Raw genomic sequence first — 26503 nt, 5'->3', positions numbered from 1 at the left:
TTCTGTTTCATTTCTTTGTTTCATAATCGATGAATATTGGCAATACTGGATTTACTAAATAATTTGCAACCATGTCCCACGTGTATTTTAAATATTTTGAGTAAGAGCACTCTTGATTTTAAAACTGTCTGCCACAGTGATGATGCTGGAGTGAACTCATAAATACATCCCTGTAGATGTAGACTATTCTTAGGATTTCAACAGTTGCCTAGCCTTACTCTAGAAGATATTCAGAGAAGGTGGTAATCTGGCTTACCACACTCCAAAACCCGAAGGCTAGGGTGGAGGTGTTTCTTCATTTTCTCTATTGGAATTACTCCTAAGGTAAGGATGAGAGTACCCATCATATGTGGGCTTCTCATGTTTGCATATATATGTAATGCAACTATAAAGCAGTTTGTTTAGATGTACTTCCTTCTAAGCAGATGTCCTGTCCAAAGTCCACAGAGCACTGGAGGGTGGGCGTATTTTAGGAAGTGTGAAGTAAAAGAAAACATACTATGGTGAAAATGTAGGTGACAAGCAAGCTTGTTTAGAATAGTACTATGTTTGAAATAATGGAGATATGGAGGAGGTTAAATGTGGTGTGGCTTTCATTATATTGAAGATATATATCACTTTGTATTCAAGAACTGTAGTCTCGAGAATAACAGCATTCATTGGATTCATGCTAGGCTTCAGCAGAGGAATATAAAGTGTCCAACTGCAGTCATCTTCTGATTTCTTGCTGTCGTTAAAAAAAATAATAATAATGAATAGTGTAACTGTCCATAGTAAATAGTAATCTCATATAACTTCCAGAAAATTAGAATCATGTGTTCTTTAACAGTGTGCATCCTTCAGTGCTTCTTGTATTCTCTTATTGGGATGGCTGCTGCCATTCTTTGGCATCATGATTTGACAAGTTAATGTCCCAGTTTCGGGATAATAGTATTACTGTGTGCCATTACATTACATCAACTGAAGCTCATTTTACTTTCTTGATGAGTCATAGAACTGAATAGAGAAAATCATCTAGGTTGGAAAAGACCTTCAAGATCACGTGTCACCTCAGAAAAGAAGCCCCCACTCTCCTTGCTGTGGTCTGGTTGAAGAGCAGTGAAGTCTCCCTTCAGCTTCCTCCTGCAGTCCCAGTTCCCTCAGCCTCTCTACATAAGACTTGTTTTCTAGTCCCATCATTGTCTTTATTGCACATCACTACACGTGCTAGAGCAACGCAATGCACTTCATGGAGTGAGGCCTAGGTCGTCAGACTTTGCTGATTGTTGTCAGAAATGAACGGGAAAGAGGTCAATAGCTTGTCCTACAGTGAATGTAGCTTTTAGAGATTTTGACAGTCTAGGTTCTGTGTTTTCCTCCAGTGCTTTTTTTTTTCAAAACCAAAAATAAGTGAATTGGGAGATAGTGCAAGAGCTGAATGAGTCTGTTAATTCCTTTATCTGCTCCCTAAAGAGTAGAAGGCAGAGAATGTGTGTTTGGTTTCAGTGATTGCCTAAGTCCCTTATGCACTGGCAGGGACCATTCACTTCTCTTCAGAGAAACTGCATCTAAAAGGCTCTATCTTGAAGGTCTGTAACTGTAACATAGTCCTTCTGTCAAGGATTTAACTGTTCCGACTCTGTAGGAACATAATGAATTTAAAAATACTGTTTTGTAAATGCAGTTTATATATTAAAAAAAAAAAATCAACAATACAAAAAAAAATCATTGCTTTGATTGGTTTTATTTTGTTCAAAGAGCTTAAACTGTTGACTGGCTTAAACATTACCAAATACTTGCTGAAACTGTACATTCTGTATGGAACCTGTCAAGTTAGTCTCCTAATTTCGAAAATTAGAATATTCATAATATAATTTACCCCTTTTATAATTACACTGTAAGTGAAGATTTCTAACACTGGAATATTTTTGTAGGATTCACAATGCACTTAAGGGAATCCCAGATGACAGGGATGGACTATTTGACACCATTCAACGCTCCAAGAACCATTATCAGAAACGAGCTTACCAGTGTATAAAATGCATGGTAGCCCTCTTCAGCAACTGCCCTGTAGCCTACCAGATCCTTCAGGTAATAAATTTTGTTGTCTCTTGTTGCTACTTTTTTCCTGTTGTCTGTTTAATATATATATATATTTATATTTATATATTTTTATATATAAGTTCAGTTTTCACTGGCTTGACAAAATGATGGCCTTCAAGTAAAACTCATATAAACCTTCTGATATTGGATGGTCAGTATATTGAATTCAGAGTTATTTGATTATACTTGTGTTCATGTGATGCAACTGCAGATCTTCTTATGCATCATTTCATAAGTTTTGAAGCTTATACTGTGTGGAAAAAATGAGTCTTTTGAACAACAGCATATAATTTGGTGGTCTGTTCTCTTGTAAGGAAGCAGTCTTCCTCTCGAAGTACAGAGAAAATAATTTCTAAATGATAACTTTCTATCTGCAGAGTAATGGAGATTTGAAGAGAAAATGGACCTGGGCAGTAGAATGGCTTGGAGATGAGCTTGAGCGTAGACCATACACTGGCAATCCTCAATACACCTACAATAATTGGTCTCCACCTATACAAAGCAATGAAACATCAAATGGCTACTTCCTAGAGAGATCACACAGTGCTAGAATGACTCTTGCAAAAGCTTGTGAACTCTGCCCAGAGGAGGTAAAGAATTATTTCAGCATGGGTTAAAAACTTGGAGTAAATATATCTATAAATAAGTGATCAATAAGGAGTTATTCTTTTGTTAGCTTTAGTTATGTACTCATGTTTTTATCCACTTGCATTACCGGTTTTACAGGCATCCGTCAGTTAAAGAATTAGTCTAGAATTGAAATTGACTGTTCAAAGTAGATTACGAATGATTAAAAAGTCTATTTTTCCAGTACTATGTTGATAGGTGGGATTTTAATACAAATACACAATAACCCTCATACAAATTACTATTATATATTATATATACATGTTCTATCATTTGTATAGGTACAAGCTACAGGTGACAGGGGGGGTGGGAGAATGTTTTTTCTTAGGGCATGCCTGAAAGGATCGCTTGCACGAAGCATTGGTTCTGAATAGAATAATCTTAATGTGTTTTACCTGAGTAAATGAATGTTTTTTAAATCTTCAGGAACCAGATGATCCTGATGCTCCAGATGAACATGAGTCTTCTCCACCTGAAGATGCACCACTGTATCCCCATTCACCTGGTTCCCAGTATCAACAGGTAAAAACCTAAGAATTACTCGGAGCCCTGGGTTAGCTTTTAACGTTAGCATTCATGGTAACTCTCATTTACAGGTGTTTAGCCAGAAGCATGTTACTATCAAATATCACCACTGAAGAAATAAAGATTCAGATCCATTTTGCCAGGAACAGTGTCCCCATCACTTTCATGAGAGAATTTTAATGTTACCAGATCAGAGATTAATCATCTATAGAAACAGCAGGGGGACAGATGTCATCCCAGGCTTGTGCATACGAAATTAGATTCTGGTATTTGTTTGTGTTGATATTTTGTGAGTTGCTTTCTCATTTTTTAATTTTAAAATCAAGCTCAAGGCCTGATTTTTGGTTAGAGTTGATTATAGGGCTTTCATAAAAGTGGATATCTTTGCTGTGTGTAACTTTATGCGATGAACACTGAGCTCCAAATTTTAAGTACATACAACGTGGAAATTTGTTTCAGGCTAAATGGCTACTTAGTTAAACTTCTAGTGGACAGACAGATCTAAACGAAATCATTACCAGATATTTTTACTGACTAAATTAGTAGGTCCCCTACTTAGTTTCCATTTTTCTTGTTCCAACTCATTTTATTTATTCTGAATCTGCTAATTTAATTTCCTCTCCTGCCCAAACCCATTTTCCCTCCATCTTGCTTTCCTTACTTGGTGTTCTCAGCAGAGCAGTTGGTAAGTTGTGCAGATTTTCCCACTCCCTTCTGAGCTTCTGAGTTCAGACACGTACTGTAACCCCACCGTTACCCGTGTGACGTGTTCACTTCCGTGCAGTAGGTAGCATTTTTCACTAACACACACAATTCCTAACTCATGTTTCTGATTTCTCCACAGTTGGTTAAACTCTGCAAAACAATAGGTAGATGAGGTATTCTCATTTGCCAGGTGTGTGTACAGCTTTTTAAATTGGGACAGAGCATCTGGAGAAAACGACTGATCTCGATTTCATTCAATTCTGTAACATTAAAGTTTTCCCATACATCAGTGTATGTTACATAAGTACAGGTCTGCTTTTTCCATTGTCGTAGGGAAAACATGCACACCAACTGAGTCTGCTCATAAAATATGTGCACAGTTCAATATCCAGAGCACACAGGCAGCCCATTTTTCTTGCTTTTGCTTTGCATGTAAATGTTCTTTAGTCAGAAGCTACAATGACTGGTTAATTTATCATTGTATCTCTACAAGTTGAAAATCTAATTACACTGTGTTAGTTAAAAAGGTAAGTGAAGGATGTGATTCAGAGGAACGACGACGCTGTCGTGTATGTTCCTGCAAATCCCGCCACGCCAGATGTTGGGTGTGCTCAGTGATGCTTCTCAGTAGTTTGAAGCTAGAGGTGAAAGCCCAGTAACTGGTCAGTAAACAGTCCGCAGATTTGATTTAATGTCCTTTTAAAATGTTTATGCTTTGTTCCAGAATAACCATGTGCATGGACAGCCATATACAGGCCCGGCAGCACATCATATGAACAACCCTCAGCGAACTGGCCAACGAGCACAAGAAAACTATGAAGGCAGTGAAGAAGTTTCCCCGCCTCAGACAAAAGATTAGTGAAATGCACATAATCAATTAACTTGCTCCATCAAGACTGTGCACCCAGGCCTTACAGTCCAACCTTTCTCTGTGTCTGGCTAATATTTAAAACTAGAAAAACTATTCCTAATCAACATGGAGTGGAGAGTCTATTCACTGTCTTATCTGCAGAAAATTGCTGTCAATATATAACCCGCCTGCAGTGGAAAGTGTATAGTGTTTTGTAATAAATGGCCTGATGCTAATGTGTAAATGGCAAAGGTGTATATAGTATATTAATGTTTGACTGTTAATTCTTAAGCAAGAAACATTTTTTTTGTCTTGATGAGACTCACAGATCTACAAAAACAAAAATAATTTCTTGATATATCTGCTGCGCTCTGCGACCAGTGTTGCCTGCCTCACGGCAGTTGGATCAACTCCTTTATGAAAAAGCCTATCCATGTCAACCACAAAAATAGTTTCATGTTAATTCTTTGCCACTGGAGTCGATTTTACTATGAGCAACGTAATGGCTGGTAAACTTTTAATTATTTGGTTGATGTGGAAAATTGGTGATGTAACATTGTTTCTAGATCTTTTTTCATTGCCTTTTTCATTCTGGTATTAGGTTAATCACTTTGAAGCTATAGTTATGCTGTAACATTTAGCATGGCTTCACACCAAGTTAGTGTAGCCAACGAGGGGGGAAAAAAGTGACAGCAGTTGTCCCAATGTGACAACTGCATCGCTCAGAACTTTTTCTTCTTACACCTAGACTATAAAATGGGGAGGGAAAATGTGACAAACAAACAAGTGGTTTTCAGTTTCACATATGTTCCTCACATCTGATGTTTGACAGTTCTGTCTCTGGGTGGGATAAAGAACACTTAGTTTTCAGTAATAGGAATTTAAAAGATTTAAAACAAATATGCAAAAATTTGCTATGCCAGGATGCCTGGAGCATAATAGACTGTATTTGGTGTGCTTGTTTTGTTTCTTTGGTAGAGCTTATTAGATAAACTTCTAACACTTTCCTTCTACTGCATCCCAGTGAAGTGGAAGTCAACAAAATCACACAGTACTTGTGAGTGCCACTGCACCAAGTTAACTTGCTGGTTTTCTGCTCGTTCACAGTTCTACTTGAAAGCGAGAATTGTCTTAGCTCTTTATCCATATGCAGGAGATCTTAACATTAGAAGCAGGGTTTAATGAGAAGAGAAACTACTGGTTAGTCAAATACAATTCTGAGGTATCTCTATTCCAGAATAAACATTTGTTTAAAGACTTCGAGAAACGCATCAGTAAATACTGTATTTAAATGCAAATTGGTAACTTGAATGTGTGTAATTTTTTGGAACCTGTCTAAAAACCAAATACCCCTGCAAAACAGATACAGCCCACCCTATACTATTTAAATATTTTGCTGTTTTATTTTATAGAAATTATTTTGCTGAATTCACAAATAGAATTTGATTTAAGAAGAATGTTTTGTCCTGTGGTGTGTGTTGATTTTTTTTTTTGTTGTTCTTTTTTTTTTTTTAATGGACTACACAGAAAGGTGAATTCTGTGCAGTGGCACTATGCTGAGTTCTGGAACAACAGTCACATTGAGATTTCTGTGCACAAAAAAAAAAAGAAAATAAAAAATTGGCCCATCAGAATAAAATAATCAGGACAATTACACTGTAAAAGTTTCTTAATGTGATTTATCTTGTACTTTTTGTATGTTTTTATATATACATATATATATTTAATGAGCACAAGCTTGATGGTGTTTTTTACAAATGAGTTGATAGAAACAAAGCTGCTTATCTAATTAAAGGTCTGTAGTTTTGAAATGAACCAAGGAAAATTCAGTCGCAGGCGCATTCTTAGGCATTTTTAGGGACACAGAAGATTTTAGAATATGCTTATGTAGCAATGATCACTTTTATGCTTCCATGTTTTCTCAGCGCTCAAGTTAATTCAGATTTTTTCATAGTTTTTTAGTAATGCCATTTTACCTGGACTTAGTAAATTTGGGTAAAGTTTTTTCCCATTTATGTTTGGGAACGCTTCTTGAAAGTTTTAACTCAAAAATTGCTGGCCTGAGTATACTGATGTTGAAATAGTTCCTATTTATTTGGACCAGTAATTGTTAAACGAGCTATCTCAGAGATGATTATTATTACGTATTTTTTACTATATAGGTAAAATATATAATATTCTAGTTCAGCCTTGCCAAATGTGTTCACTTTTAATAGTGCAATGATTGTAGAGACGTGTAAAACCTGTGACATCTTAAGGCTGTGACTTTTTCAATCATCTACACCCCTGCCCCTGAGCGGAAGGTGACTGCAGCAGCAATCATTTTTCAGGTGGCAAACTGAGGACTTGGTGCGTCTTTGTGACTTGGAAGAAGGATAGCCGATGTTGTCTGTTGCAGCTGCTGCTTTTAAACAGCTACAGTAAAAGGTGCAATGCTTTTTTTTTTTTTCTTTTTTGTCCCTCACTCTGGGCAAAACTACTTTAAATTGTATTTAACAAATATTGTACAAGCAAAAAGTTTCATATGCACGTGGCTGTCGCAGCATTTTGGCAGTGGTCATTTTCTGGCGACACGCAGTACCTCATCGTCAACGGCACACTTTAAAGCAGTAGTCCTCAAAGTGCCTACAGATTGAATTCCCCCATCACCAGTTTCGGTTTTCTGTTTGTTTAGGACAGCTCTTAGGGAATCTTTGGTCTTCCACAAATAAGCCAATAAATAGTAAAGCAAATGCTCATGTTCCTGACGATGTAACATCCAGTGCATAGAAACTGAACGTTCGTAAGTGATGTTATATGGTGGTGAATGTGTAGCTTGATGTAGTGGGAAATCTGTAACCTTACCAAGCAGAATTTCTCCCTCTGTACAATTGGATTGTAGTTGTTTAGTAACTAAGTTTTTAACACTTCTTAATTTGAGTGTTGAAAAAGCAGTACTGCCCTATACGAAAGGAACTTTGTTGCTGCTGTGTAACAGTAAATGTACTAAGCTTTGGCTGGAGAGATTGGTCACCCTCACCCACGTTACCCCATTGACAAATGAGATTGCACTCAGCGAGAGCTCATTTGATGCATAGAGCCTTGCTGTATGGCAGCATGCAAGCAGAAACAGACATAGCTTGGTTTGGAATTCTGCAGAATTGTAATTTTCCCTAACTACCAGCTCTGGAGAGTCAAGTCCTCTCTTCTTAAAACTAGTGTATCTTGCTGAAATTGAGCCAGAAAGAAATGAAATTCCACAGCACCATTTCATATTAATTTTCAGAGTGGAAAGACTTTATTCTGAGAGAACATGAGAAAATTTTGTTAAGATGATTATAATCATGCTTTCTCAGCCATTTTGTTGTTCCTTGCTTGTGTTTTGGCATATGTACCATGAAAAACATCCAAGGTTCCAAAACTTTTTATATATATATATATTTTAATTCCAGGGGAGAACAAGATTAGCCATTCTGCCAAAGCTGAACAGGCAAAAATTGGCTGCTGTAGCAATTCACTTGACTTTGGGTTTCAATAAATTTGTCTACCTCCGAGTCTTTTGGAAGGAATGATTAGGCTGATCAGCTGTGTGATGGCAGAATGGCTCAGTGCATTTGTTGGTGTGTGTTTCAGTTAGTAGCCGTTGCAGTGAGGCTCACAGCAGTGGTTTGTGTGGAAACAAAGGGAAATTAAAGATCAGCTATGTAAATTACAGGAAAAAGTGGCATGCTAGGAAATTTGCAGAGAAGTTGCAGGTTTTAAATATATTTAGTTAAAATTTCTTTGTCCACACTGCAAGCCAAGTTGCTCCTAAGGTAAAAGGCACGTACCTTAATTTTTGGGAGGGTGAGACACTCTTCTCACAGCACTGTGGCAGTTCCTGTCACTTGTGGCCCCGCTCCAGAATGATGCAGTTCTGTGAAGCAGGACAGCAGTAATGTTGGTTCTCTTTCTTCTCACCTCCTGTGCTCTCCATCGTATTTGTGTCGTGCCCTTCTCACAGCCATGAGGTCTTGGGGATAAGGTCTGAACTGGCCATCTCTCTAGAGCAAAACAAAAGAAGTTTTCTGGGGGACAAGTAGTAAACATCTTGTAAGCACTGCATGCTGCGGAACAGTACTGTAATAAACAAGAAGTTGAAAGAAATCCAGCTGTATCCTTGTGCGTGATTGCTGTTCCTCTTGCAAGTAATCCCTCGAGCAAGATAACAGCAAACGTTTCCTTGGACTTGTGGCTAGAATCAGGACACCAGTGCAGTAAAGATCCTTGCAGCACGAGCAACACACCCTGTGTATGCCCTCAAAACTGCTCAAGGGTGTTCATTGCCTCTTCCTTCTTTTGGTCTTTAGGGATTGCTGTGTTAATGCATTCACGTGCAGACCAGGAAGTCCTGCTGCACCAGGAGGGCTTCAATCCGGTCTGAGCGCTGTCACTTTTTACTCTGTAACTTTTTAAGGCTTGTACTGTAACTGTCCTTTTGTTTCTAAGATATAAAGGCTTCACTCGGACTTGCCATTTTTAAATGCCAAATAGCCTTGCTTATTTATTAATTGTTAAACAGTAGAAAGTATCCAATCCTGCCCTCATAGCTTTAAGCACAGTAGGCTGTTCTCAGAAGTGCGCTGACTCAGCTTCCAGCACTCCAATTCAGAGATCCTTGTCCTGTAGTCACATTTTCCAATGCAGGCTGCAGTGACTTCAGGATCCAAGGATTTCAGTGGTACTTGTGTGAGTCCTGCTGATGTTGGCACTTGATTGTTGATGTACTGTGAGGATCAGCGCACCCCACATAAACTGGTGTGAGATGGCAGTATGCTATCTTACTTGCTTTATTTACACTGAGTTGCCAACAAGCACAGGAGAACCAGTTTCTGGAGGAGAAAAACACTCCTGCACAAGGGCTAACTTTTCATTAAATATCCAGTTCTAGATATTTTTAGCCTTAGAATTCCTTAAAGCCACTTCTTGAGAGTAGAATCAGACCTACAGGCTGTTTCCTTTGATGAATTTAATATAGCCTTATATTGATCAGCACAATTCTAAAGTGACAAGTGTCATTCTTTAATGTTGGAAATAATGTGCAAGTGTCTTCTGGTTTTAATAACAGGCGAATCTTGAAAATGGGATGAAGTTAACAGGTTTCATGAAGTCCTACAAAATCCAACCGTGGGTGAGCACTTAGTGCAGGAAAACATGATAGTTCCCTCCCTATGTATACAAGCTATGATGTTGGATAACATTACTTTTTATTCTTAATTTGCCCCCTTGCTATTTCAGTAGCTGTTTGTATTGCACTGAGCTGTGTCACTTGCAGTCTGCAGCTTCCTGATGCATGCACAGCCCTTACTGAAGCAAAATCTTCAAACGATTGGTTTTCCTCTAGTATAATTCCCTACACCTCATTCCTGTTCCCATTGCTACGATGTGCTGTTTCTGACTTCATAAAATGACCAGGACGGAATGAATGCTTTATGAATATGGTTTCATCTGAGCCATTAAGAATAGTTAATCTTCCTTTTCTGTCACGACACCTCTGTGGATGGAGCTTTTAAAGGTGTTGGCCTTTTTTGTAGCTTTAATCATTGAAAGGCTGCTGCGTTCTCATCCATAACTTCAAATTCCTGTTGAATTCCCAACTTCTCACAATGTTTTCGCACCAAGTTTGTCATTCTGGATTGCTGGGATCACTTCCTAGTTAATATTTTCTTACTTTCTATGAGCCAACCTCACTCCCTGACTTGGAGCCTTTCTGACTGCTGTGGCAGCAGCCCCAGTCTGGGCCAGGTGGGTTTTGTCATCTCTTAAATCTCCTGAAAACTCAGTGAGATACGAAAGCTTTGTGGTGCTGATGGTGGTCTTGATTTCAAATAGCTTCTAGCTTATTGGGTATTTTTGTTCTGCTCCATTTTCTGTCCTGAGCAGTAAAGATCCTACAGGTGAATAGCAGTGTTAGAGGGGCTGCCTGGAGTCTGTACTGGGAAAAGAGGGCTGGCTTGAAAGCTTGGGCACTTCACAGTATACTTGATATTTAAATGTCTGATGAGTGCTTTAGAATCCTTCAAAGTCTGGAAGTAAATCTGAAAACTTAGAAACTGAGTCTTCAAGATTTAACATGAGCATCACAAATTCTATCTCACCTTCATGACGAGGAGGAGGTGGAAGAGCAGAAATGGGAACGTTTTGCTGCAGGGAGAGGCTGTGCTACTTCATGCTCGTGGGGGGCTGGAACACTGTAATTGGCCTGATCCCCCCCTGATAGCAGAGCCTGAGCCCCCATAAGCTACAGCTTCCCCAGTGCTGAGACATGAGTGTGTAGGAAGGAGATGAAGTGGTGGTATGTAAAGCATTTCCTATTGTTTTTCTCCTCTGAGATCTGATGAGCGGAATCCCCTCAGCAAATACAGACCAACGGCAGGCTGGCTGAGAGGCCCCATGAGCTTTTTCTATCCATACTTTCTACCTCTTGACATTCATTGTAGAGCCCCTGTGAGCTGCTTGAAGTGGGTCAAACAGCACAACGGGTTCCTCGGGGCCAGACTGGCAGGAGCACAGAAATACCCAAGGGTGATACCTGCCTCCTGCAGCAAGGATCCTGTCGGGGATCGTTTGAACCCGATCCCAAGAGTGCTCACATTAAAACCAAGGAACGCACCTTTAAAAGGAGTACCCCGTGATGGGCTCAGGAACACTTTCGTTCAGTCTCTCACGCTACCTCCGTCCCCATCCTGTGTGTCGGCATAAAGTACTTCACAATGGATATTGGTTAAATAGTGCAATTATAGGGAGGTGAACTGGTTTCCAGCTGTTCTGACATGTTGAGGGGCCAGAAAGGGAGGGTTTCATAATGACAAATTCTACTATTCTGTGTGTTGGCCTGATTGTTCGTTTAGAAAGGAATGTTACCATTTGCTACCCCGGTTGTGTGTAAGACTGAAATGCTGCAAGAAAACTGTGTAACCCTTCCACTTGGAGTCTGTGAGGCACCCGCTGCTGGCTTTCTTCTGCAATCTGAACCGAAAAGCTGCTATTGGAATGTAGTCTTATCATAGAGATGCAGAAGGAAACTTCAGTTGTGTCACTTCTCTCGGCTTCAGAGCAGTCAAAATTATTTTGATGTAGGTTTTAGACTATGTATATAAATCTGATTGAAGTACCAACAGCAAACCGTAAATAAAATGTGGACTTAACTGAAGAATGGGCTAGTGGAGAAGTTTTGTGTTGAATTCATTAAAATATAATACGGTGAACTTGTCAATGGAAGAGACTGTAATGAAGACAGGAGAATGAAGCTTGCGTCTCAGAAAAGCAGCCAGCTTCCCTGTGGCCTTAGAATCTGTTCAGGCATCTTAAGACTGGTGTGGTTGCTTGATGTTCAATGAAGAGGTTTGCTGCATGGAAACGCTCCAGGAGTTGGTAGATCTTCATGGCTTAGGACAGGTGCCCTCCACATTCATGGTTCTTGAGCTGACGAAGGCACTGAGCACCTCCCTAAGGTGCCAATTACTCAGTTGCTTTGTGCTTTCGGAGCAAAAGTCTTCACGCAAAATGAATTAGAAATGGGTATAATGGAAAACCAGTGGAAACCCCTGCTATTGGCACTCACTTTGAAGACAGGGAAGTGCAAAACAATGAGAAATTACTGAGAATTTGTAGTACTAATGTTAAATAATAATGATTTTTGAAAAATTAATACGTCCACGTTAGCAAGTAAAACACCCAAGCTGATTGCAGCTCTCCATGCCCTCCGTGTGATCCACCTGAGTGGGCGCACACACGAACCCTCTGACTGTCGGCATGTTGGTAGCAGTAAGAATTCAGGATGAACCTTGTATGGATCTCAACAGCTCACTGCCGCCCGGGGGCTTATGCTCAAGTGGGAGAAGAAAGCATATTGACAAGGCAGCACAAGAAGGGACTCTTCTTTTTCCCAAAACTAACAGTTTTTCTGATGTTTTTCTGCCTTGCAGTTTTTCTTGCATTTCCTTGTTTTCCCTCTCTGCCTCGCGTGGCAGGTTATGGAGCCTTCCTTCCTTTCAGGTTGCAGCAAACACCTAAAACATTTCCAACAATTTGTTTCACTTTAAGATTTCAGATGAATGATAGATAATCATTATGAGCACGGCTGCAGCATTTGCTGTTTGACAGCGCATTGTGGTTATATGAGCAAATAACTCTGTGATCCATCACAGACTGTAACAGCTGGTGCAAGCGAGAGGCTGCTCTGTGTGATGTACATTTAAAACACGATTACTAGGAACCAATATGAAAGCACGTGCTGTGGGGATTGAAGAAGCACAAGACAGTGCGAGGGTGCTGTGTTTTTTTTCCACTGAGCAAAGCTCTTGCTTATTTTGCTGATTTACATTCCAAAGAGTTTTGTATTAAAGCTTCCTCAGTGCAGGCAGGAGCACAGAGGGGGCTCATTTCAGCAGCACGCGGGCAGCCCTTCACCTCAGCACCGGGGGCGTTGGTGCCGGGGCTGCAGGAAGCCCTGGCTGTTGGAGAGCAGAAGGGTGCGCTGCCCTCCGGTTACGTGCAGAGCAAACCTTTCAGGAGCAGACGAGTCTAATGGTGCCTCGCTCACCCAGCGTGAACTCCCCGTTTGACACCATCACGGGGTAACGTCTGAAATCAATACTCGGGGATGTTTCACAACCCTGGCTTTTGTTTCCAGGCGTCCTGCCAAAGCAGCAGTTAGAATGTGTTGTGTACACGCTGAGGCCTCTATGTTAAGGAAGTTTGCTACAAATTGGAGACATAAATAAGTCCAACCTCACTGCATGCAGTAAGGGCAATTGTTCCTCAGTTCGTTAAGAGAATGCAATCAAGTCTACAGACTCCTCAAATGTGTCAATTTAAAGTGAGATTTAGCATTGCATCCTGTGTGTCAACATTAAACATAGTTGTAGCTGCCATCAGCAACAGTATTTATGCGTACAGTTTTCTTGCACCTCATTTTCTTGCCCCATTTTTCCACCTGTTGGCTGTGAACGTCTGACTAGCCAAGCGAAAAACCAACCTTCCCTAGAAAACATGGGGCCAACAAATCCAAATGTGGCTGGAAACCATGGATTCTGAGGCACGTTTGGTGTATTTAATGCAAATGGTGCCACCAGTTCTTTGAACCAACAGCCTTATAAGAATCCCACATGCAAGCAAGCTTTCAATGTACTTGAAGATTCTGAAACTTTTCTGAACTTGGATCTTGCCATGTTAGTCATTGGAACATCGAAAATTGTGGGTTTTTTTCTCATGATTGTTTCAGAGACTGCATTTGTTGGTGGAAATCAAAAATACTCCTCACTTTTCATTCCTTTTGGTAGACCTCCATTTCTATGTGGAGGTCTGGCTCTGGTATTTCAGGACCAGTGGAATAACTCTGCTGTATGTGAAATGCTCTGCACCTCCAAGGGAAAGAATCTTGAAGAAATGTTTTTTTGATTGTCTCACTGTCGTGTCTTTCAAAGGATCGTCATCACCTTATTCTAGGAGCACCTGGCTTAGAGGAACTGGCACCTATTCTGGGACCACTATAGAAGAGCTGATATTGACAGCAGAGAGAAAAAATGTGGCAGTCTGCAAGCAAGTCCGTATCATCCTGGACACAATGCCAAGATAGCAAAATAGGACTGGAAATTTGTTTGAGAACCTCAGTCTCAGGTATGTTGACAGCTTTACTTTTCCAAAGGCCGAATGAGTAAAGCCTTGAGATTCAACTATTTTACAGTAACAACTTCTATCTACCTCATTTCTTGCTGCTGAACCGCTCTCTCCCCCACAATAAGAAAAGCAAAGCTGCCCTTCCATAAAACAACAGCTCTTCTTACGAGACAGAAAACAATGTTGGGAGTCCACTGAACTCAGAAAAATCAGTGCCTTTTAATGATTTTGGCAAGATGGACAGATTGAACTGAGTGCTTAAAGGATTTCTTGATTGGTTAGAAAAGCTTTGTCAGGCATATACAGCCAGGTAACTAGGCTAGTGTCAATAATGACAATCCTCTTGAACATACGGACAGGAAAGCATCTACACAGAGTGTCATTCCAGGCTCTAACTCTGCTTACAGAGTGAAAGCAATGGCTGAAAGAATCCCTGACCTGCCTTTTTTAGGGATTAGGGAGCTGGTGGTGTAGAGAAAACTACCTTATCTCCATTCAAACCTTCCTCTGAACTGTATCCTCATTTTCAGCAGCACTTTAACAACAGATAACTTGAACGTCACACAAGCTAAGTTTTAAAAATTTATTCTTTAAGCTCCATACTGGGTCTTCAGTTCTCCTTTTCCTGCACAGTCTTTGTTCCACGCAGTCTACCCGTACGACGAGCAGCAATGAGACCGACTTTGCGCCCAGCAGGAGCATCTCTCCTGATGGTTGAAGGCTTGCCAATGTGCTGATGGTTACCACCACCAAAGGGATGTTCTACAGGCTGTGGAAAAGGAAATAGAAGTCAAGTAATCCGTACAACAAAGGTATCAGTTAGCAGCAATAAACTGATTGGAGGGAACAAAGAACTTCAACTGCTTCATTTGTGACACAGCACAGTGACTACCAAGCGCTGGTAGCTACCCTAATTAAAAACATATCTGGTAGCCTGCTCTGTGATATGCCAACCCCCCCACCATGCCAAGCAATTCCTTTTTAAGCCATAAAAAGGTAAAGTGAAGACTCACATTCATGGCCACACCACGGACACGCGGCCAGCAGTTTCTCTTCGCCTTGTATTTATGGTAGGCACGGCCAGCCTTTAGGATGGGCTTGTCAATACGACCTCCACCAGCAACAATTCCTGAAATATATCACAGCAATAGTGATGTGCGAGTACAACAGGGAAGATGCAGGAGAAAATGCTTGAAAACAAAACCAACTCCTAAAAAAGATTCAATCTTAAGAACAAGCTTACAAAGACCACCCTCAAATAATCCAAACTGTCTGTCCGAACCAGTGCTTTCCAGCCGCCACACACAGGATCAAGTTATCCACCTAACTGCACACTAAGAGGTCTGGTAAGTGAAGAGACCATAGGCTGTCCATAATGGTATTGCTGCTCACTGTTAGGCTTTCAAGAGTATTTTTCTTAACTGATGACATTCATAGCAGCTTCAGCACTAAACCCTAAGGGTTCAATTAACTGTTTTTTTTTCCCTAACTTTTTCCCATCTGCAGATTTTACAAGCTCAGCAATTCCTTAATCACTTGAGGGCAAACAGCACTTACTTTTCTGCTCTCCCACTAGCTCAAACCATCCCCAAATCTGATAATTTCCATTACCAAAAGTAAACCAGGTATACCATACAAGTTAGACATCTGTCTAAAGACCATATCTAAGCACAATCCTGCATCTAGACAAATGCACCTCTAAATCACACTGCTCTCCAGCTAGCGTTGGAAACAGGGCCCCTGTTTTGACAGCTTGCTGAGCAGCATATCAAGTTCCTAGTTGTCCCTGCTTACCGACAACAGCTCTGTTTGCAGAAGAAATCACTTTCTTGGAGCCAGAGGGCAGCTTCACTCTGGTTTTCTTTGTTTCGGGGTTGTGAGAGATAACGGTAGCATAGTTGCCAGAAGCACGGGCCAGCTTTCCACGATCACCAGGTTTCTCCTCCAGGCAGCACACGATGGTGCCTTCCGGCATGGTGCCAACAGGCAGGACATTGCCGATGTTCAGCTGAGCTGCAAAGAGCAATCATAGAGCACCAGCTGCTTCAGTCAGCCTCCCAGACACTACTCCAGCCACAACTCTATTTAACAAGGCTCCCCGTGCACAGAAGGGCATTGCATACGTGCATGCATACCAATAGACGGGCACTTATTTGAGTTGCAACCCAAGTTTCAACATCCACTCTAACATAAAGGCAGGCAAGAGCTGCCTGTATAGATAAAACAATCCAAACACTTGACAGCACTGCAGTCAGGCTTGCTGAAACAGGCTGCATGAGGAGACTTCCATCTCCCAGAAGGAAATACGTTTGCTTACAGTAAGTGAAGCTATGGCCTTTGTATAGGCTCCCAGCTGCACCTCAGCATCCCATACTGTGTATTCAGACAATAGCTGCTTTAAGCCTCCTGAAACCTCTCGGGCAACCCAAGTTTGGTCTTCACTCACCTTTCTTGCCACAGTAAACAAACTGACCGGTATGGATACCCTCAGCAGCAATAAACAGTTCAGTCCTTTTCTTAAACCTGTATGGGTCACGGAATGCTATCTTGGCAAGGGGAGCACCTCGGCCAGGATCATGAATTATATCCTGTGGGAATAAAGACGTGGTTTGGAACAGGATACAGAATTTGTCACAGATTCAGCAAAAATCCAACGATTACAAGAACTAAAGATGATTACTATTAAAGTAATTTTCACTTGGAGCTCCCCTTTTTAGGGGAATCTTGATTTTTCCAGAAGTAAGCTAAAAATAAATTCATGTGTAAGAATACCACCTCACCTATCTCTATCACAGAACAGTGACTCATGTTTGTAAGTGTTTCTAAACTTCCAATTTTGTCTTGTCAAACTCAATTATTTAAGTATCAAAGCATCTCCTTCTGCACTCTGAAGATGACCTTGCTCTGAAGGGGTGAGAAGGTGGCTGCATTTTTGGGGCACCCAACTGGGCATGGGCACCGTGCCGTTGATCAGAGCCTCCATCACTGACAACTGACCAATACGTGCAGTACTCCACCTGAAAGTATTATCAGAGCCCAAACAAAAGGCACCACCTTGTCTCACTGGGCTGTACATACGAAGGTTCTTTCTTTTAAGTGCATTCTACTGTCAGCACAACTCCCCTCACTCACGGTTCTTGCATTACAGAAAGCTCCTAAGTGACAGAACTGATTCCACAAGACGTCAGCAGCCTACAGGAGTCAGTTCTGAAAGCAACCGATGGCACTTCAGTCCCTTCACACAGGTGAGGTTTCGGGATCGCAGGTTTCGGGGCCCGCTGCTCACTGCGGATGCCCGCAGACCCCTCCTCCCCCCTTACCTTCACGATGCCCTTGATGTAGCCATGTCTCTCGGCGAAGTCGACGGCGCGGAGCTTGGCCGGGCCCTTCCTGTGCTTCACGTGGGCGCGGAAGACGGAGCCCGCACCCTTCCTCTGGCCCCGGATGACGCGACCCATGGCGCTCTGCGGGAAGAGACAGCGGGGCCACACCGGCCGTCACCGCCAGCGACAGCGAGGCGGCCCTTCCCCCCGCCCCTCCCCGGAGCAGAGAGATGATAGGCGGAGATGAGCATGGACAGGCAGAAGCGGTGGCTCCTCCGCGGCCAAAGCGCGGATGGCGGCGGATGGGGGAACGCGGCGCAACAGCACCCACCTGCGCTGCGGCCTCGCTGGGAAAGAAGGAAGCGCAGACGTCACCGCGGCGCCAAGGCCCTTCCGGCGCGCCGAGGGCAGCTGCTGGTCGCGCTGGTGTGACGTCACTTCCTGGCAACCGAGCGCGCGGAGCTGCTCAGGCGCCATGCCCCCTCCCCCCCAATCCGGCTGTGACGTTATCCGGGCGGCGGCGCGGGCGGGGTGGTGGCTGCACGGCTGTGCACTCTGCTTCGTGATAGTGCAGCTTAGGAGTCTGTTTTACTACTGGTTGGCTCTTTGTGAAATAATAAAAAGCTCACTGCTGTAGGCTTAAGTAAGCGATGGCTCCCCTGGCTTTGAACTGATTCTAAGCACCAATGTAGCAGCTAAGCCTTCCCACCAGCATGGCCATCCCTCCTAACGGGCGGAACGTCTGAGTGCTGAGGGCTCCGACCCACCGTTCCTGTGGGAGCAGGGTGGTGTTAGGGAACATTTCTTCTCAGGAAGAGCGGTGAGGCAGTGGCACAGGCTGCCCAGGGAGGTGGTGGAGTCACCGTCCGTTGAGGTGTTGAAGAACCGTGTGGATTTGGAACTGAGCGACATGGGCAGTGGGCATGGTGTGATGGGCTGCTGGTTGGACAGGGTGCTCTTAGGGGTCATTCCAACCTTTATGATTCTGTGATTGTGTGGTTCTATGTCTATGACTTAGCTGCAGTGGCTATGGATGCTCTGCCACTGCGGGAGGTAGTCACCCCCACAAGCAGATGATGTGCTTGCTCCCCGAAGCCTTGTCTGACGTATCACAACTTGACATACTGCCACAAACTTACTGACTCTTACAGTGTGCACAACTTGAGACTTTGATTTATGGTTCCTGTTGGCTTTAGATGTGTTGTTCAGTAGCTTTTTGCTGTTGAACTGGTCAAGAATCAGAGCCCTAAAGAACAACCTGAATTTCCAAATAATACCCATATCACCAGCAGGTTACCTTGGTCACTCCTCTTTCATGTGCTGTGCAGCAAATTAAGTAAGGAGTTGGTCATCAATTACACAAGAAGATACATGGCTGTGTAATTATTTACTACACTCATTCATCTTATTGTCAGGTATCAACTATACTTTGTATTCATTTTATTGTTATTTAATTCATAGTGTAGTCTTGCAGTGCTATCACCAGGAAATTGCAACCTTCAATTATATCATGGGCTGGGTCGGACATCTCGCTACTCAGGCAGTGCTGTAACATGGAGGGTGAGTCTGAAATCAGACCAGTCCCTTGTCCCTCCCCAACAGCTATTTGGCTATTTGAACATGGTTAGAATGTACCGTGACAGTGTAAAGAGTTGGGAGCTCACTGCCTCAAAAGATGCTGTTTGAGCCTTTCCTTCCAGCAGTGATAAACTGTTGCTACTCATTTGTTTCACTGCAGCACCTCAGGCTGTGTTTCTGCCTGGTCAGAGCATGCTACATGCCCGAAGTTGCCATCCCTCTCTAGTCCAAACCATTCTCCTGCTGTAAAAGACATCTTAGGTAAACATTTTATCATCAAGGAATGACAGAATTGTGTTCCCTGACCCAGCCACGCTTGGGCTGAACTCACAATAAGGTTAAATATGTTGTTTAACTTGTATTAACTTCAAATGCTCACTCGTCTGGAGAAGCGTAAGGAAGTAGTTTACACCAAATTGCAAGCAAAGGAACTGTCCAGGGTTTGTCTCAAGAGTGTTGTTCTGTGATACCATCTGAATCTTGGTGCTAAAGAAACAGAAGTGCTAGGCACTACCAACTGTTCTGCTGAAGTTTTAGGACATGGACAAAGTGGAGGTGCTGTGATTTGAAGAGAAGCTGTTTCCCAAAATCCTATTCCCTGGGCTGAAATTGTCTCATTGTTGGTGATTTTGCTGCATGAGGAGGAGGTGGCAGAGGTAAAGTGGAACAATCCGATGCTGGAAGGATAGTATAAGACCTGGTCTTATACTATCACGGTCACGTGAACTAAACATTACCTGCCAGTCTGAGTGCCACTGTGCTGTGGTCATTCCCTGCTGCAGCTTAGAATCCTGAGGTTTTCAACTATGGGACATGAACTCTGGCAGTTGCAGCTGCATTGGCTGAAGACATTACTGTCTTTACTACTTGCCCTGCTTCTCTGCCAGGAGTTACAGCTGTGTGGGAAGAGGAGCAGAGGCAGGACTCCCCTGGAGAAAGCTTCTTTTTCTATCAGAGCTCTGTGTTGGAATTTGAGGAACTTGCTCATTTGCCTGATTGCTCCCAGAAGCCAGGCAGCAAACAGGAAGCCGTCCAGATAACCCGGGCATGTCCACTGCATCTACACAGATCCACTTGGCTACACAAGGGCCAGAAGTCTAAGACTTTCCAGAAGACTTGGCCACATGCATTATTCCTCCTAGATGCACACACAGAAATCTGGGTCTGATCTGATAGTTCTAGGCAAGATAGGCTATGTGTCCTGACCACTGCTGCTGTGCATCACAGCCTGATATTTTGGCAGCCACTTCCTTCCTTGGCTGTATAAGCTACAAGATGAAGCTGAGGTGGCTGGGGCATGGCCCCACATTCTTGCTACCATTCTTTACCACGCAGCAGAGGGGAAACACAAACACATTGAGGAAGGCCAGGGCTGCCTCCATTGGATCGTGTCTCTCAGAGCCTCTCAATGTGTATCTCCCTGTTCCTGGCCAGTTTGCCAGTACAGACAACAAAAAAATACAGCCCTGATCCTGCAAATGCAGTGCACCACTTGCACGGTGGGAACAAGTCAAAGGTGTGTTGCCTTTATCCTTTCATGATGGTCACAGGCTAATTTGCTAAAGGTTAATTGTACTGTAAATAGCAAAAGGTGTGGTGTTCCGTTTGTTACAGATAGCAGCCAGGGAGAAATTCTGATGAGACTGCTGTTTGGAGAGGAGGAAGGAGAAGCAAATGTTCTGTGGGACCCCACTTTGAAGAGAGAACTGAGAAGAAGAGAAGCTCCTAATTAATTTGTGCATCTTTCTCAAGTGAAAAGCAGGAACATAAGGGATGGCTGTAAGACTCTTAGAAACGTTTCCTGTCTGAGATTGATGTGCCCCAAAGAAAATAACCCTGATCTCTTTCAGGTGGGCACATTCCTCTGTTTGTGGCCTTCCTGACCTCTGTAGGGCTTTGCCTGGGATTAGGAACCGACACATAGACTCCAAACAGGCTGTAGCATCACAGTTCCAGCCTGCAAAAATAACGTGTGCTAATCTCATTGAGCACACTCAGGGCGATCCTATTACTGCACTACTCTCAGAGCAGGACACAAGGGGTGCAAAGCACCTGCTGCCACTGAAGCTAAGGCAGTACCACAGAGGAAGACAGAAGTGGCTGCACAATCTATTGAAGGGGCAACTTCTTGCTTCCTGCTGCATATTCAGAAAAATTTCCCTGTCCTGGGCTAGCAGTACCCTGTATCTGACAGCAAAGGAGCTCTGTGCCCCTACACTGCCTTTAGTGACCCCACAAGACACAGGTTACTTGGCTATGTTCAACTCTTCTGGCTTTTCAGAGGAGAAAAAAAAAAAGCCTGTGCAAGAAACACCACAGGCCTCCCTTCCAGTGGCTGCGCCAAGATAAATAGCTTTGCTCTTTCCAGAGGAGCTTCTCCGGAAAGGACCAGGTTCTATTTGCTGTCTTGTAATAAATATTCTCCTCAGCTGTCCCAGCTCCCTCCTCCGCAGCCTGCTTCATTCCTAAACCTTGGAGAGGGCTCAGGAAAATTGCTTGAGCTTTTCCTTCTGCTCTTACATGAAGCAGATGAGGCCTCTGGCCTCACGGCAACCTTTTAATCATAATTAAATTGCAGCTTCTCTCTAAACCTTCTCTGTAGAAATAAGTAACCTGGAAGGCAACTTTACTCTTTACGGGGATTTCTGCCTCTTCAGATAATAACTCACAGGGCAAAAAGGAAAGTAGAAAAGTCTTTACCAATTATTTAATGTGCATGTGCAGCCTGTGCTCTGTTCTGAGTTACTGCTTTCCTGCACCAGTGCTAGGGAAAGAACTGGCATACTTCATGGTTTGGTGACACAGCATTTACTGGGCTTACAGATGTAGGGCATGAGAGAGCCCAGACTCCAGGGCAGGTTTCGTTACAGAAGTGTGCAGGTGAGAGTCTGACAAGAGATGTCAACGTAGTGACTGCTTTCTTAGACCAAAGGGACCTGACTTCCATACAGTGAAGTTTGTCCAGGAGGTTATGGTTCTTCTGGCACCTGATGTTATTTGCTATTTAATGATGTTTGGATTCCTTGTGATAGGGGACACAGAGAGGTATAAAGTCTCCATCAAAACAAAGCAATTTACACTCCGTATCTGGGCTTAGCTCTGCCTTATTAATTATGTTCTGGTGACCTCTAGAGGCCTCTACCCAAAAGCACCTGATTTTTCAGGATCAGAAAACATCGGAAATCACTGTTCTGGAACAATGGGCAGGACAAGACTTTCACATTATTTCAGTTTTAGTCTTTCTTTTAGTCTTAACACTGAAGGTATTGCAGAGTTAATAATTTATAGTTATTCTTTTCATAGAATCACAAAACCACTGAACATGCCAAGTTGGAAGGGTCCCATAATGATCACTGAGTCCAATTCCTGGCTCCACACAGCACCACCCAAATTCCAAATCCTGTATCTGAGAGTGGTGTCCAAATACTCCTTGAACTCCAGGAGGCTTGGTTCCACTTCCACATCTGAGTACACTTTTTTCTTAATGAGGTAAATAATAGGGGCAGCTGATGGAAGAGGGGAGGAATCCTCTGAGCTAATTTTCTTTCCTCTTGAGCAGCTGAGACATGGGATTGAAACAGTACCAAGAAACCAAGAGAATTGAAAGGAGAGACAGAGAAGCACGGAGAGATTGGGGAGTTAACTGGCAGGGGCCAGTTAACAGCCACAGAAAGGTTTAGCATGAAGCAGATAGAAAAGCTGGAGGGCATGAAGCATATCTACAGCAATGAACTCAAAAAACTCTAGCAAGCTTGCAGTTTTACAGTGATGTGTGGGAGACCTCCTAAAGACTCCTAATTTATGAGCACCCAGCTGTTCTTCCAGACTCGTGCATTAGTTACTTTTCCTAAAAAGACCCTCCAGCCCTCAGCTGTTTTTCTCCTGGCATTTCCTAATGGACCTCCTACCAACACTTTAATGACAGCATTTGTGTGGTGACAACATCCCTGGAGGCTACATACAAAGCAGTTTGTGCATCAAGTTTAGAGAACAAATACAATAGCACAAGATTTTATTTTGCTTGATAGATATGGCCCATAAGAAAGGAAAAAATACATACATTCTGTATTTTCTTTGTTTTCTTGTGGCATAATGCTGGATGATTCATTTTTCTTAGCCAAATTTTTGTTATTCTCTCTTGTTTTTTTCTTTACAGCGTCTTGCCTTGCTCATGCTCTTTTTGCTGTGTAGGCAATAGAGCTGGGGGGTTTCACGCCTCAAAAAAGAATGAGACTCTGAGCTAGTGAGGAGAATTTAAAACACTGAGTAAAGGGGAAAGATTTAAGGACAAGACTTTAAAAGAATTTTTACCCAGACTGCATGAAAACTTGTTTGAGATTGAGTCAAAACTCCTAAGAAGCATAAGGGAGAAAAGCTCCTTCCTTACAGAGAAAAAATGGGTAAAAGGGTAGGTGGGAGAAAGCTTAAAAGGAAACGAAAGACAAGAGGAAAAAAATAATGGGAAAACAGAGGAGTGAAACTCCTCCTTCCTCCAAACCTTCTTTGTTGTTTTTTGTTTTTTTTATTGTTATTTAATACACCATTTGATTTAAGATTTCCATTTGCAGATGGAAAAAAGTGTGACTGGCTCCAAATATAAGAACAATGCTTGAGGGCAAGCCTAGAGAGAACAATAAATCAGAGCAGAAAATAGTTCACACAGGGAACACACAGTTATTAGAACATAAATAATCTTGTTTTCTCCTATATACAGCACAAAACAAACACAGCTGTGTGTGCACAGGCGCACGCACACACATGTGCTCGCACACACACAAGCACATGTCTCAGTCCAGGCTCCCCAGGGCGGTTCTCTAATAGCAGTGATGAGAGGCAAAAGGTACACAGAGGGCTCTCTGGCACGGTGTCTGCTGCATCGCCTCCATAGAGTGGGGCAGCAGAGCAGAATGCACAGGGAGCACTCAGAGATGAAGCCAGCTCCTGGCTGCTGGCCAGCAGGCAGCTCTGGTCCCCACAGTAAAATGCTACTTCTTTCTTAGTGATTGCCACAGTTCCCAAATGCTTTCAAATTCTCTGTGGTAGGATTACAAAGTGGATGGTGGCCTTAAACTGGGGCTGCGCTTGGGAGCAGGTGGCCTGGGTATATATCCACTCCAAGTGCTACTCCAGAGCATCCAACCACTGCAGAAATCACATAGAAGTTGCCCATGTAAGTCAGATACTCTGATGGGGTGAATCACTGAAGACTTCATTAGGGAAGCTTGCTTGCCTCAGTGTCTTCAGGGATGCTTCCAAAATCCAGCAAATGTAGACGCAGAGTGAGCCATGCAAGTGGGAGCAATGATGGGACAACTGATTTCCAAGAAGATAATTCATAGAATCAGGGAATCATTACAGTTGGAAAAGACCACTAAGATCATCCAGTCCAACTGCCACCCATCACACCATGGCCACCGCCCATGTCCCTCAGTGCCACATCCACACAGTTCATGAGCACCTCCAGGAACAATGACTTCACCACCTCCCTGGGCAGCCTGTGCCACTGCCTCACTGCTCCTTCCGAGAAGAAATTTTTTTTGCTATCCAACCTGAACCTCCCCTGGCGCAACTTAAGGCCATGCACTCTCATCCTAAAATTCAAAGTGATTCTGAGGCATCCAGATGAATCCTGGGTAGGACTAAGCTCTTTTGCAAAGGGAGGAGCAAGCTCACATACCTTTCAGCAGACCTTGCTGGGATCTGGGTGGCCATCACCTCCCTCTCAGTGAAATTTTTCATGACATAGATAATTCAGCATAATCACTTCGACTTAATCCAGTTTAATCACCACTTTTCTGAAATTGACTTATTATGTGCTTAATAGTAACCAACAAGCAAAGAGGATGCTTCATAAGTGATCTTGGAAAATCTCTCCACATTTCCTAATGCACTCGAATTTTTTCTCTTACTTCCCTCACAGTAGAGTTGCTAACTTCTGGGGCCTAAACCACAATACAACTTGGGCTTGCTAAGATAAAAATACTGACTAGTCAGTGACATGATACTCATCACTGGAAGCCTAATCTCCCCACAGAAACACATACAAGTGGTTAAACATCTAAAGATCTTGTGCACCCTCTCTGCCTGGAGCACTGTGTACTGAGATGTTGATCCAGGTATCATGGGCAATTATTTTCTTTCTTTCAAGATTTGTTTTTGGCTTGTTATTTGGCATCTAACAATCTACAATAGAATGAACTTTTGTTTAGAATTAATATTTGATAGGGGGTTGTCAAGATACAGCCACTTCTTCCCCCATCTCCTTTCTCCATGGTCATCTTATGAATATTTCCTTGTTCTTCTTGGAGTGATAGTAATTCTAACTGCTACGCTGTAGTGACACCTGAATGCATGATATATAAGCTTGGCTACCTTTGTATATCTATGTGGTGCAATTCACAAAGGGGAGCATATACTAGGATTTTGCTGTCCATACTTCTTGACTTGGAACAGAGCAAAAACATTGCTTCTTGAGAACAACGTGTGTTTTACACCTAATCAGACCCAAAGTGTTGCTTTTATCCCTTCCCTGCTATGTGTTGCTACCTTTTGTCTTTGGTTTGTGGATTTTATATTTTGTCACGTTTTGGCTGGGATAGAGGTAATTTTCTTTGTAGAGGCTTGTATAATGCTGTGGTTTGGATTTGCAATGAAAACAGAGAGAGGTTGTGGATGCCCCATCCCTGAAGGCATTTAAGGCCAGGCTGGATGTGGCTCTAGGCAGCCTGGTCTGGTGGTTGGCGACCCTGCACATAGCAGGGGGGTTGAAACTAGATGATCTTTGTGGTCCTTTTCAACCCAGGCCATTTTATTATTCTATGAATAGCAGTGATAACATGCTGACATTTTAGTTGTTGCTGAGTTGTGCTACACATAGCCAAGGACATCTCCACGTCTTACACTGCCCTGCAGTGAGGAGCTGGGGAGGCACAAGGAGTCAGGAGGGGACGTAGCCAGGACAGTCGAGCCAGATTAGCCAAAGGGATGTCCTATACATCCATGCTTTCCTGATGTGGCTGAACACCCACATGCCAATGGGAAACTGTAAGTGAATTCCTTATTTTGCTCTCCTTTCCAATTCTCTCTGCCATCCTACTTGGGAAGATGGAGTGAGCAGCTGTGTGGTGCTGAGCTGCCCAACAGGGTTAAACAACAACAATATTCCTTTTTTTTT

The 26503-nt window shown here is 42.8% G+C and overlaps 2 protein-coding genes and 1 long non-coding RNA gene across 4 annotated transcripts in view; 2 read left to right on the top strand and 1 right to left on the bottom strand.

Annotated features, from left to right (window-relative positions):
- Positions 1-6397, top strand: part of USP9X (ubiquitin specific peptidase 9 X-linked) — a 73089-nt gene extending 66692 nt beyond the window's left edge. For both annotated transcript variants that reach the window (XM_010724749.3, XM_003203018.4), the window contains exons 41-44: positions 1914-2070; positions 2460-2672; positions 3136-3231; positions 4664-6397. In XM_010724749.3, the coding sequence (XP_010723051.1) occupies positions 1914-2070; positions 2460-2672; positions 3136-3231; positions 4664-4798 (601 nt within the window). In that variant the 3' untranslated portion in view covers positions 4799-6397. The remainder of the gene's footprint in view (positions 1-1913; positions 2071-2459; positions 2673-3135; positions 3232-4663) is intronic.
- An 8600-nt stretch (positions 6398-14997) lies between these two features.
- Positions 14998-18185, bottom strand: RPL8 (ribosomal protein L8). Its single transcript, XM_003203013.4, has 6 exons — positions 18083-18185; positions 17749-17892; positions 16875-17016; positions 16223-16441; positions 15442-15557; positions 14998-15197 (listed from the first exon to the last, which is right to left on the bottom strand). The coding sequence occupies exons 2-6, from the start codon at positions 17884-17886 to the stop codon at positions 15039-15041; spliced, it is 774 nt and encodes a 257-aa protein (XP_003203061.1). The 5' UTR covers positions 17887-17892; positions 18083-18185; the 3' UTR covers positions 14998-15038.
- Positions 18186-19011: 826 nt separating this feature from the next.
- On the top strand, positions 19012-21120 carry LOC116217492. Its single transcript, XR_004162095.1, has 2 exons — positions 19012-19166; positions 20944-21120. It is a non-coding gene; the product is annotated as an uncharacterized LOC116217492 (long non-coding RNA).
- Positions 21121-26503: the final 5383 nt, after the last annotated feature.

Source organism: Meleagris gallopavo, chromosome 1 (assembly GCF_000146605.3).
Source record: "Meleagris gallopavo isolate NT-WF06-2002-E0010 breed Aviagen turkey brand Nicholas breeding stock chromosome 1, Turkey_5.1, whole genome shotgun sequence".
NCBI classification, from domain to species: Eukaryota; Metazoa; Chordata; class Aves; order Galliformes; family Phasianidae; genus Meleagris; species Meleagris gallopavo.
Note: the sequence above shows the minus strand (reverse complement) of the source record. Positions and strands in the feature narration are given on the sequence as shown.